Genomic DNA, 13,598 nt, shown 5'->3' with positions numbered 1-13,598 from the left:
AGACTAGAAGCTGGAACAGGTACAAGTGTGGTTATTCATTGAGCAAGAACAGTCTGAGAGGGGCTTATTCCTTTCACCTTATTCAGCAGACCAAATCCTATCCTGTTCCTGCAAGTTGCTGCAAATTCTTTATAGCTATATTTTGTTAGATACTAATGGAGCCTAGGGGTCTGTGTGGCTCACAAGGGAATCCCTCAGTGTTGTATGATAAGGGGATTTTTTTTTGGCTGCAGTGGTGGGCTGGTTTGCTAAGTGATTCCCAAGAGGCTTCAACCTTTTTTGTTATTTCTCATGGTGAAAGGGGAGAAACACAGCTATTCCCAAATGCTGCTTTTGGTTTTAGGTGAGAAGGTCATCTGCCCACCAATGCCTATTTCTGTCACTATCTGTCAGGGTGTTTTTACACTCTTGAAATAAGCGTTACAAGTAACCAGTCTTGTTCTTACAGAAGTGTTAATGGACTAAAGAGGTCTGCATTCTGTTCAAAGTAGGATTTTTCTATATGATACTGAATAAAGTGTCCTGAGTGGGATTATTGCAAAGCTCTGAAGGGGGAGGATCTAGGTGCATGCTCCCAGTTGAAAAGGGTACAGGAGGCCTTTGCGTAACCTAATTTTATTTTAATTCGCTTTTGACATGGGCTTCACAGCTGAAGAGTTGGAATAATACAACTTCCATGTCTTAACGCATTGTTTATCTTTTCTGTATGTTGCAAACTCTTTGGAACAGAACTTAGTTAAAGGTGAGGAACCAACCAAAAAAACCTACCACATTAAGCGTGATATTTGGTAGATCTGAATTCTGACTCAAAGACTGCAGTTCTGAAATGTTGATTATAAGAAAATGTTTACTTTAGAATGAAAACAAAAGCGTGAAGTTTTCTTGTGAGGTGTTCTACATCTACTAGCCGTATCGGTAATCCACACTGTTCCCCAAGAACAAATTTTCTCTTGTCAAATGTAACATTCTCCTAATATGAAAAAGACTTAAGACCACAGAAGGAATGTGGTGTGCAGTACAGGAAAAGATATTCTGCGAAATGAAAGCACTGTCCCTTTTTTTTCTTCCAGAAATGACCACAGATTAAATTTTGTGTTTGGACATTTAACAAAGTTATAATTTCTAATGGTATATTTCAGGTTGCTGATGCCATAATTTCAGGATACAATTTATTTAGTGCAACTATGCAGGATGTAGGATCATCCTATGTAGGATGATTAAACACTGAAATTCAGAGTTCATGGGGAGGGGGGAGAGTATTAATTTTCTTGACGCTATATAAAATACTAAAGCAGATTTGCAGAGATGTAAATGTGAAGTCTCTTCTTCAGTATCTCACTTCTAGCCAGCTCCAGTAAGTGACAACTACCATCATTAAGAAACATGTGTGATGTACAGGGTCTGTCTTAGAGCTGGAGGAAGTTTAACAGAGGTATACAGAGTGCAGGAAGGCTCTTTCAAATGTTACATTATAATATTTCTAATCCTTTGAGAAGAGTAATCTCTGTAGGCACCAACTCATGCATGTAAAAGTGAAGAATTAAAGTTAATAACTCTATTTCTAAACCAAATATTGTCATATTTGTCCTCTGCCCTAATCCTCTTGGTGGATTTAAATCCATGACAGGCTTGAATTCTTGAAAGAAAGCGGATCTTTAGTTACCAGGAGCACCAAAAAAAAAAGAAGAAATGGAGAAAATATAATATTTCACTGCTTTTATAGCTCAAACAGCTTGCTTGATTTTTCTGTAGACTTTCTTTTGAAAAATTCCCCTCTGGGCTGAGACGAAGCACTAGAAATTTGAGACCCAAAGGTTTTTGTTTTTTTTAAATAAAGCTAGGAGTGGTTCAAAAATATTGTTGAGAATGGAATGCCTTCTACAACCACCTTATCATATTTCAGTCTGTCTTCTTGACATTGTTTCTTGCATGCCTCCAGAGAATATTCAGATGTCATATGGCCAATGCTTTGCATAATATCTTTATTCTGACATTTTTCTGTTGTCCCATTTTCAGTCACTATTATTAAAACAAACTGTAACTTCAGCTGGCAAATGCATTGTCCTGTGTAGCTCCTTCATAATCCTTAAATCATTTTCCCTCACTTCCCCAGATCTTTGTTTAGTCTTGGTTCTATTCCCAAAACGGTTTCCAAAATGTAACCTTTCCTTTCTCACAAAGGATATATTTGCAGTCCATTCCACTGACCTTGTTGATTTGTTCTTGTCTCTTGATGTTCTGAGATTTCTTCAAGGAGATGCAACCATTTCCTGAAATTGTAGCAGATATAATTGTGGCTAATGGCTATTTTGCAAAACATGGTAGAAAAACGTTAGTTGGTTGTAATTTAGCTGCATCTTTCCAAACACCCATTTATTTAACTGTTGTTATTTTTGGATGCACCAGACATCATCTGGTGTCTATGAGACTGGAACTGGAGTCTCATTTACCTTCATTGTTTTGATTATTTGTCATAAAATAATGTTTGAAATCACCAAAAGCAGCAGGGGTGGGAGTTATGCTATTTAAGTTTTTCAAAGACCCTGAATCAATAAAATACTCAAGTACAATGCTGAAAGATAAGACGGCATACAGATCCTTGTTGAATCTATATAAATAGATGAATCTCTAGAGATTATAAATAGAAACAGAGCTTCTGTCCAAATTGTGAGTCAGCTTACCTTGTCATGTACCTTAGAGTGATAATTTATAATTAGTTTGACCACATCTCAGGTATTAACTGGGTTGGGTTTTTAAGTCTAGTGCCAAATTTTTGAAAGTTTTATTTGACTTCTGTAATTCCCATTTTAAAGTGGTTTAGAAAAGCTGTTTATTTCTATATGTATGTGTATAAATATACATGAATATATTTCTGTGTGTAGGTGGAGCTTTTTTCTTTACATGTCCAAGGAAAGTTAAAATTCCTACAGTCTGCCTGATATTTAATCAGTTTGTGAACACAGTTACCATCCCCCTATGCTTTAGTGCTTTACAGCTCAATGTTTGTGGTAGGTTTTGATAGTAATTTGATATATGAGTTTCAACTTAATGGAATTTTGCAATTTTTTTCTGTACCTGGGAAAAGAAGATAAGCTAAGGCATTTTTAACAGTTAGGTAACAGCAATTGAAGCTCTTTCTTTTTAATGTAACAACCTGCTAACTCTCTGGTACCTCTTATAGATAACTAACAGATTTAGTTGTCATGAATTCTTAAAATGGGATTAGTGTAATAGAAGGGACTGCAAGAACAGAATATTGTAACTGTGGAGCATTAGCTTGAGATTGATCAAGAGTGTGATTCTTTCTGTTTTAAAACCAGATGATTTATAGTTACTCATAAATTATGGGTTTCTATTAAAAATGTAAGTCATAATTTTAAAAAAAATTGGCAGCCTAAGCAGCAAAAATGAATGTGTCATATTCATGGTTTTAAGCTAGTATTACAAGTCTGAGTATAGGAAAAAGTAAAACAAACTAGAGGTTATGGCTTAAATTTATTTTTTTAAAGTTCTGTAAGTTTTGGCATAAGAGATTATAATAAAAATAGCCTGACATAGCTAAACATGTACTATGGCTTTTGTAGCTCTGGAGTACTTGACCGAAATTTTGTGTTTAATCTCATAGTATACTAAGGTGTCTTGGCACTGTGATTTTAAGTCCCACAGAGCATGAGAGGAGGCACATAGGATATGGATTAAATGTTGTTTAGCTGGCAGGCATTAAAGACTAATAGCAATGTGGGTATATAATACTGTTCAGTGGTGTCTTGTGTGATCTGTTAACCTAGAAATAGTAGTGATCTGGGGAGAAAAATCCCCACATTGCTCTAGGTAAGAAATGTCTTAGTAACCCAAATTGCTGTAGTAGTAAATGAACTTTAATGAACATTGGGTACCATTTTGCTGGATGTCACCGAAGTGAGTATGTAGTTAAAAGCAATCAAGCCTTGGAACTAAAAATGAGCCCTCATGATTTGGCTCTGGATGTCAGAACTGGAGATTGCTGAAAATGTGTTTCTGAATGACCTGGAGAGCTTGCACTCTACTTGTGGGAGCATAGCTAGGAGTGAGAGGGCAACTGAATGTTCTGAGGTTTTGTTTTTCACTTTTTCTGAATTATTAATAGCCAGAAGGAACAGGCAACTGTGTTGCACCTGCAGTCAGCCATATAGCAAATTTTGGCAGAATTTGTGACACAGCTCTTGGTGCCTATGCTTCAAAAGGGATGCTGAAAATACAAATGAAGGGAAGAGGTACAAGAATTGTGCAAAGCTTGGAGTATCTCCCTCAGTTTCTCTCTTTAGTTCATGCAGAAGATGGTTACTGAGTGCCTTGATTATGATCTGTGAATTATTATTTTTCTTTAATCTATAATGAAAATCAGTGTTTGGAAACATTTCTAAACAAATCTAAACCAGAAATAAATCATAGGCTGTAATGAATGATTTATTTACCCATTGGAACAATTTATTTAGGGACACAGTGAAATCTCCTGGTCAACATTGGATGTCTTTCAGAAAAAGGCATGAAAATATCTTGCACATGAAACAGAATTGACAGCCTTGATTTCAAGAGTGGCTGACCTTTGGTTGTCTGTGTTCTGTGCAGAAGTGTTGGGCAAAAGAGGGATAATCGTCCATTCTGGTCTTAAAGTGTATTTGTTGCCCATGGATACTTAAATGGGTGAACTTTCACTGAAAGTTATACGTGAGATACAACATGCCCATCTGTTGATTATACGGAAGATATCAGCCCCAAAACCTGTATCCTACCAGGCACGCTTTAAGAAATGGATTCATCATTGCAGATGATGGGTAGGATGTTCAGAGCCTGAAATAAATACAGGTAGCTAGAAAGATGGTGTTTGTCTGCTAGAGGAAGCGATAACTACTGGGGGGGGGGGTTAATGAAGGCTTGGGAACTGGAAAAATATATTTATTCTACAGTTATTTTCTGCTATGGATGTTTTCTAATTTTTGTAGGCTGTGAATTACAGAGAATGTTGCCTTAGTGTTGAAAGTGTTGTGATGACTTTAAGCTGAGTAGTTTTGCCCATTTGTCGATTCCGATATGGTATCATTTGAGATCTTCCTCTGGCAAAGCAATGTTCTTCTACAGAGTGGAATTCGAGCTGCAAACCCCAGTTCACGTTTTTGGGGATAGGCTTTCTGTCTTTACCAAAATATTTTGTGGCAGCAAATTTGTACGGGGAGTGCTCCCGGTAAGCATCAGCAGCCCACCCTGGTCTCCCTGTCCCAGTAAGGAGTGGGAAAGGGCTGGCTGCAGGCACCTCATTTCATGCCTGTCCAGTGAAGCTTTGCTGCCACGTAGTGGTGGAGATTGAAGCTTGTTTGGTGGTGGATGGTCCAACCCTCCTACTGATCTCTTGGACCAGGTGAGAGTTACCTGCAGCAGAAATGAACCTCTGCTTTAGGTTCCCCAGTGTTACAAATCTTATCCTTAAAAAGTGTGATCAGGAATAAATGCCTTTTCCAGCATCCAGTGGTGCCTCTCTACCTTGGAGGCTTCTAGGTTAGATGAGTTGTGCTGTGTCTCTTCTGCAAGGGCCAGGTCAAGCAGGGAAAGGAAGGAAGGACATTCCCAGCTGAAAACAGCACTGCCTGCTTCTAGCTTTTAAACCCAGAATGTGGTGACTGCAGTCATAGGTGATAATAACTGCTATGGAATAAATAAAAATACAGGCAACTGCAATATTTTAGACCTTTGTATTCTAACTTCTAGGCAGAGTGTTTTAAGTTTGTATAGGCTGAATTCCTGAAGTTTTCTGATGCTCATAATTTAATGTCAGGTATAAATAGCATCCAAAGCATTAATTCTAAAAATATGAATTAGCTTGTTTAAGTAAATAAATTAAGATAAAACCATCAGTTCTTTACATTTCCTGTGATTATTTTTTTGGTAATGTCTTAAGCACAAGTAAAAGTTATGTAAAAAGGTAAAGCAGTTGTAAAGAATTGCTATCATCTTACACGCCTTCTAGGACTTCATAAAACTACTAAAACCCCCAACAGGAAGGAACCTGTAGAGCTTTATAAGTAATTTGGCTGACTGCGAGGGACCAAAATCCTGACTGTCTACTACGTGTGGTCAATCACAGCACGTTGATGCAAACTGTGACTAACAGTTGCAGTAGCTGTCTAGAGACCTCTTTTAATGGTGAGAAGAATTATCTTCAAGTTGCTGTGAAACAAAAGTACTTAAAAGGACTGAAAGACTTGAAGGGGAAATGTTTTATGTCTTTTCAGTTTGGTCCAGTCAGGTCTGTAAGTGGAAGTGATTCTTCTAACGTGACGCTTTACTATTTCACTCCTGTCTGTAGAAGTTTTAGTGATAGTTGGATTACTTGTTGAAGACCAGAAAGAAATATAATTAACAAGAATTATATTTTCATTATCTCTGGTTTCTAGCTCTATAAACCTGTTCCAGAAAAGCTCTTAGAGAAGTTGGGTGGCTTTAGCTGTTGCATAAACAGCCCATTTGACTAGGGTTCCATCCCATGTGGGTTGTCTTTCTTGATAAGGTTGTGTATCTTTTCCCATATTTGATTGAAATGTAGTTAATATTTAAATACTCAAAAATCTGATTTAAATGAGGTAATGGAATTGGGCAAAGAATATCCTCTTTTTCTCATTAGGCCAAATTACTCTTAAAGAAGAAAGTTTCCTAAGAAATCATTTAATTATTGAAAACCAACTGTAGTGCAGGAAACGGTCTAACTAAAAAAAAAACCAAAAGTATCTACACGATGTAATAAATCAAACTCTACACCAAGGATGTTATATTTAAAAATTCCTCAGTATTAATAACTATCAAGGGGACTTAAGAAAACAGATGTATGTATTTCATTCTCCTTGTTGCCACTCTTCAGTATCCTGTATGAGTTAATGATAATACTTAACTTTTAAAACTTACTACTTGCCTTTTTCAAGCAACATACTTTCAAGATTACTTATGCATTGCTGCATATCTATCTCATCAGATTCGAACCTCATTAATAATTATGCCTACTATCCTTCATCCATAGAATCCAAATCAGTTTGTAGAACAATTTGTAGGGGTCTTGATGGCTGCAGTAGACTTGCCAATAACATTTAGTCCAAATTGGACCTCATAATAAGAGAATGAAAAGCCAGAATACTCTCTTTGGGACATGGTTTGTAAGTCCTCCTCTCCAGTAATGCATCACAATAGGATATTGGTTAGCAACTCCTGACAGTATGTGGTTGTATTTTCATACACCATTAAACTTGTAACAGTCACTATGCTATTGCCAGCATTGACTCTAGCAACCTCTTGTAGCAGAATCCATATGAAAAGAAACAAGAGAATTGTGAAAAGCTCCCTTTGCAGTCAATGGCAAAACTTCCACAGGATTTAGTAACATAGATTTTCATGGTTTATGTTGATTCCAGATAGGAAAATTTTTCATCTCCTGGGGCAGATTGCCAGCACGTTTTCTCTACCTCTCTTCCTTTCTCCCTGTATGCTCCCCTCCCTGACAATTGAAGTTGCAACCCAGGGGAGTTTAGATGATAAATTTTAAATTGCTGTGTGAAGATGTTACACAAGTATGGAACACAGGGCAAGCTGACTCAGTTTTGTTATTGCTTGTATAAGTCAAAATAACATAGGAATCCCATAGCATACAGTACTGGATTTTGAAAAAGAGTTGCTGTAAATGCATACCAATGTTTGCTTTCATTCCCTAAACACAGTCTGGTAATGAGGCTCCTGAAAAATGAAATGAAAATTTTTCTTTCTTTTGTATGCCTTCTGCACTGTGACAGAGGTACTGTAATCTTCACTTCCTTGTCTATAATATTAATTAATTTGAGAGTGCAGTATGTCCTCTTGGAAAAACCTAGACAAGTCTGTGCAATCAGAACTACTGTGCTTGCTGCATGTCTTTTATGCAGTTTCACAACAAACAGGCTCATGCTCTTATTTGTAGTAACTATGGAAACTTTAGAAGCTCTCTTTCTAAAGCTGAGCATACAATAAAGTGCTTAAATTGTTGGTAGGATTAGAGACTCTAGAATATGTTTAATTTTCTCTCTCTGTCTATCTTTGGAGAGGAGCAAGAAGGTAATGTGAATATTAGCTGGGGACTAGCTTTAATCTCTGCTGACACTTAAGTCTGTCTAGGTCTGCACACAGCCATCCAAAGGTCTTAGCCTCACACAGCATGTGAACAAGGGAGATCATGCATATTCATGACTGAATTTACAATGGAAAACCTACATGCAGAAAAGAGTTTTTGAGTGAGTGAAAACGTTATTGAAACCATTTTGCAGCTTCAGCTACAGTAGTCAATAACGATAAATGCCATAATGACGATAGAGTTCATAAGATAATGGGGATGTCTTAGATATTATGTAAGCATGAATGGATACGATAGTAGGAAAACATCATTTGCTGTGGGGTTTAGCAGTGTTTTTGTGTTGAAGGAGGTAAAGATGATGGTAGCAGGATTATTGCCAAGGCTAATACAGAAAAAAAAAAAATTTGAGAGTACTTTTTTCTCTGTGTGGCACTTTGTGTGATCAAGAACTGCCACTCTTTGAAAATTACTTCTGTTTTTTTAGGAGGTATTCTTTTATGCAAGTGCTGTATTTTATGCAGAGCTGTATTTTAGGAACACAAGAGAAGTCTGCTCCTCGTCCCAGGAGCAGAGCCAGGGAGAGTAGTAGCATGTTTCTCACAGTCCATTGGGAGAACTTCATGTTACTTTTTGGCACTCGTGAAGTGCCCTAAATCAGACCTCAGAAGGACCTGCTGGGTATCAGCCTTTGTTCATCTGCATTCATCAGCTTGCATACTTTACTATTCTGAAATTTATTTCTTACCACTAGAGCTGATGAGTAAGATTCTGCTCATACATGATTTTATTTCTTCGGTATTTCATTGTTGTTTTACATACTCAAACATAACCTGCAGTGGAAATACTCAGTTTATATAACTTAAATGTAGCTTGGCACTTGTATTCTCACTTAACTATAGTAGTGATGCACTGAAAGAAGAGAATACATTGATATTCTCTGTCACGTTCACCTATTAAGGCTTTGATGTGATACATAATTTGGGGTTTTTTTTCATTTCTCTCCTCTGTCATTACCTCACGCCAGAATTTTTTAAATGAAGGAGGTGTGCAGCATATTTCCTGCCAAAGTTTGAAGAACTCTGTCAGAAAAAAGCCCCATAATTCTTACTGCTTTGCCATTTTTGATTTTCAGTGCTGGGCTGCTTGAGTGTGAAAATAAATATAAACTGCTATTAAAGGCAGGGGGCTGTTTTACTGATGCATGCCAATGCAGGATTGTTCCCTAGCGTGTATGTTTCTTGTGATGTTGGTGCGAGCTGCTCTTCGTCTAAGCCCTTCTCTCTCTGTTGAGGATTCCTCGTGTGCTTTTTATTTCAGTCCCTTCTCTACTTTCCTTTGGCATCTAAGTAGCACTGTAGTTAGGTATGGTCATAAGTATTTTTTTTTGGTCCCCTGTATTCTCAGTTTATCATTTCCCCTCTCTTAAAATGTAAGCTTGTGAAGGCAGGACCTGGTCTTATATTAAGAAAGCTGCTTCTGCTACATGCACTTGTTCATTCATCCACGTTGGCTGGTGCATCCAACAACGAAGCGTGAGAGACTGCCTCTGCCCAAAGTGTATAAAAGGGGTAGTTGGAGGTGGCAGCAAGGCAGGCGCAGCAGTCAGTGCAAGGTGCACAGAGAAAATGGCAAGACTGCTACTGTAAGAATGTGCGTGCAGTGGTACTGGATTTTCCAAATGCTGTCATGATAAATTGTGTAAGAAAGTCCAGTTCCGGTATTTTACTCTTTTGGCTGAAGTTCCCATCTTCCCCAATTCAGGAGTTTTCCCCTCCAGTCACCCCCTGGCAAATGCCCATTAAGAACACTATCGTATCTCTGTGCTTAGACACTGTCCAACCCCAAAGACGTCAAGGAGATGAGTAAATTATGCATATTCTTCTGCTGGATGTGAAGCTACATGTAGTAAATAATTGGTGCCCTGCAGGCAAACCACTTTTGTGTGATTCAGAATGGCTTGCCCTCCCATATGGGTAACTCGGGAAAGATTATATCATAACATAGCTTTTCAGCTGCAGAATTGGGGCTAACATCTCTGACACTTCATAAAATGAACACTGTAGTTCACTTGGAAGATGCCTGACTGATAATCCTGGGAATTTAAATCCTTCGTCTATGGCCCTGACATGTGCCTCAATCCTGGCCTCGAGGGACCACCTTAGAAGGTGAATGAGTTGCAGCTTGTGCCCATTTAAACATGAGCAGGAGCTACCTGCTGGTGATCTTAGCATCTGTTCCGTTGGCAAGTTTGTAAAAGAACCCAGGCACAAAGAACCGAGTTTAGATAGCATTAGAAGTTAAATATTTTTAAGTGTCTCCCACGTTATTTGTGCTATTTTCAGTTGTTAATCTGGGTATGTTTCTATATTTCTTCAGCTTGTACAGTGAAAATAATAGTTGTCGTCTTTCTTGTAGCTGATTTACAGCTCATTTTGTTTGCCAGTTCTTGGAAGTGCAGTGTTGAAGTGTTCAGATCATAAACACAGTGACTGACGACTTTTTTTTATTTTTTCTTAAATCTCACCAGGAAGATCTTTGGAACATTTCAATTAACTGTAATTTTGGTTTAAAACAATATGTCCTTTTAATTCCTGCAGTTCATTTGAATTTTGTCTTGTTTTTTTTTAATTCAAGATAAAACCTAGTAAACTTGCCTGAAGTTAACGGACATGCCTCATTTAAACTTAAATTACCTCATATGCAAGTATTTGCAGGTTCAGAATCATTGCCTGTAAATGTCTTTTTCTAACCCTTGATTTCTACTGTTTTTCTGGGTTTGAGAGATGGGGGGCAGCAGGGGGAGGGGAATGCAGTAATAAATTATAATAAGCATTATTTCGTCTTTAAATAAATAAATGATCCTTAACTTTGTCCAACAGTTGTGAACCAGTGGGCAGTATATGCTATCCGAAATCTCACGGAACAGAATGAGAGAAACCAAGAGCTTATTGCACAGATGGAGGAGAAGGGGCTGGCAGACAATTCTGCCCTTGAGAGTATGGGTTTAGAGATAGAGAAACGAGATGACAAGTTAATTCTGAGATCTGTCAGGAAAAAGCCCTCATGAACAAAACATTAAGAGTCATCAAATCATTAAAAGAGGATTTCTCTTTTAAAATATTTTTCCCTGCTCAGGCAATCAAGATTTCTTCAGTTTTAGTTCCAGTCTGCTGGAAGTGTTGCATTTAGAAAAACTGCCAAATGATACTTCTGCCTCGCTGCTGTAAACAAAAGGACACCTACACATTTTCTAAATACCTAGGTAAATTAACTTATGGAAAAAAGATCCTTCTTTTCAGATGGTTGAAATTTCATTACTTTCTTGTTTTGTTAGAAAGATGTCATGCGTGCGGTATTGAGTTGTTATAATTTCCATTGCTGAATCTGGAGATAACTATTATTAAAAACTCAACAAAGAAATAACTGCTTTGCAGTCTGTCTTCTCCGTTTAAAAGATCTATGCTGAGTCAGGGCTAAACAATGGAAGTTACTCATTTTCAATCATAGTGCTTAAATATCTCTGCAGTGGAACATTGCTGTACATAAATGTGTAGTGAATTAAATACAACATGCCTCCTGTGTGTCTAAATTATTAGTAAATTATCTTTTCTACGTTGTTACCTTTCAGTCTTCATGACAAGTATATTAAAAACAAAGCTAAAGCTGTTGTGGCAACAGATGCTACATTCCTTTGCACTGGGGCATGTCTCTGTTTTGGAGACTTGGGTGTTTGTTTGAATTTTATTTGTTCCTTTAGATGGTAAGTCAACCCACTTTCCTTTTATTTTGCACTTCTCATGGGTTTTCTGAACTCTGGCAGACTGCTGAAGAGGTAGTTTCTCACTGTGATTAATTCTAGCAGTTTCTTTTCACCCCTCTGCCTTTCCAAAACATTGACAAAACTCATTTCCAGTTAATTAATTCAAGAGAGGCAGAAGAATGGAAGGCCCTGCCTCTTCATTTTGGGTACCCTCCTATATTGTTGTTGGACCCTGCCACTGTGGAATGTGGCATGAATGAGATGGGGGGAGAAGGGGGGTGAAGAAAGGACGGGGGCATGGTTAACTCTGTGTGTGCCATAGCTTTGCCCTGGTAGCCAAGAAATGTAATCCTCCACGCATAAGCAAAACAAGAATTACAGCTTAATATTACTAGCGCTCGTGTATCATTGCTGTCATTTGGTTATCTTCAATTGTGTCTAACAGGAAGGTCCCAGAAAAGTTAAATTGTTCATGTTGTTGTCATCATTTAATCCCATTCTTAAACAGAAAGGCAAGTTTATGTCCTGAAACTACACGTACATGTAACAGACATTCAGCCATGTGCATCAGTTTTTGCTCCTCCAATTCGTGTTTTCATTTAAAAATGAAAAAAGCATGTGGTACTTTGAACTACGAGAAATATATAGTAATACTTAAAACTGATGGTGAGTATAGCTGGACCACTAAGATCTTTTAAAGTTAACCATAATATTTCAGTGTCTACCATGCTGATCAGGTGGGACTATGGAATTGACCTAGTGGGATTTTAGTCACCTGTTGGTTTTAAAGGCAATGATACAAAACTGCTGTCTTTAGCCATTTATTAAGTAAAGGATGTATATAAAGGGATAACGGCAATAGGAACAAAGACTGTAACTTTTCTTGGGTTTAGTGACTTCTTACTGTAAAAACAAATGGGGGAGAAAAGTGTTCTTTGTTTTAGCAAAGAATAAATACAAATATAAAGTGCTTTGTTTGCTTTTTAAAAATAATTTGACAGGAACATTTCAGCAGATATTAAAAACTGTTGCCTTTAAGTGCTGGTTTGTAAAATAATTTCTTATGCAGGTAGGTGCCTTTTGCTAGATGAATGGAAAAGGATATATGGTTTTGGCTCTTCTTGAGCACAAGGTCTATCAGATTGTGGTTTCTCAATGATTTCCATAAGCCTTAATTCTTGTATTTAGTCCAGAATTCATTTAGCAGTTTAATTACTGTGTCACATAAGATTTACAGCTGGTTTTGTTTGGGTTTTTTTAATCTTTGTCTCCATAACACAATGGAAAATTCATACTTCTAGTACCTCAATGGCAAAAAAATAAAAATTCTACTCTTAAAAAGGTTTTACTCAGAAGGCTACATCATTCAACTTTAAAGGAAAGAATTAAACTTTTGCTAACAAAGGAGCATCAAATTTAATAGCACCTAGAAATAAAGTTAAGTCATTTTCAGTTGAGTAATTTTAAAGCTTCAAACATTTTTATTTTAGCACCAGTATTTAGGAAACTCATGTTAGATAATTTAACAAAGTGAGGGGAAAAAATAGCATAATTATCCTGAACAGAAAATGAACTTTCTGTGTAAGGAAAAAATGCAAAGAATTTCCTTTTATTCAGGGTAATAAAGAGTTAAAATCCTGTTCACAAAGCAAATCCAGAAAGAACTTTGGTTGTGGAAAAAGCAGTGGGAGTCCCTTTTTCCTTTTAAGCAGTTGG

General features: G+C 37.2%; 1 protein-coding gene across 6 annotated transcripts in view; it reads left to right on the top strand.

Annotated features, from left to right (window-relative positions):
• The window catches only part of ATXN10 (ataxin 10), a 105,006-nt gene extending 93,461 nt beyond the window's left edge, over positions 1 to 11,545 (top strand). For all 6 annotated transcript variants that reach the window (XM_069806903.1, XM_069806902.1, XM_069806904.1 and 3 more), the window contains one exon: positions 11,002 to 11,545. In XM_069806903.1, the coding sequence (XP_069663004.1) occupies positions 11,002 to 11,189 (188 nt within the window). In that variant the 3' untranslated portion in view covers positions 11,190 to 11,545. The remainder of the gene's footprint in view (positions 1 to 11,001) is intronic.
• The last annotated feature ends 2,053 nt before the right edge of the window (positions 11,546 to 13,598 follow it).

The sequence above is a fragment of the Haliaeetus albicilla genome, chromosome 19, assembly GCF_947461875.1.
Source record: "Haliaeetus albicilla chromosome 19, bHalAlb1.1, whole genome shotgun sequence".
Lineage (NCBI taxonomy): Eukaryota > Metazoa > Chordata > Aves > Accipitriformes > Accipitridae > Haliaeetus > Haliaeetus albicilla.
Note: the sequence above shows the minus strand (reverse complement) of the source record. Positions and strands in the feature narration are given on the sequence as shown.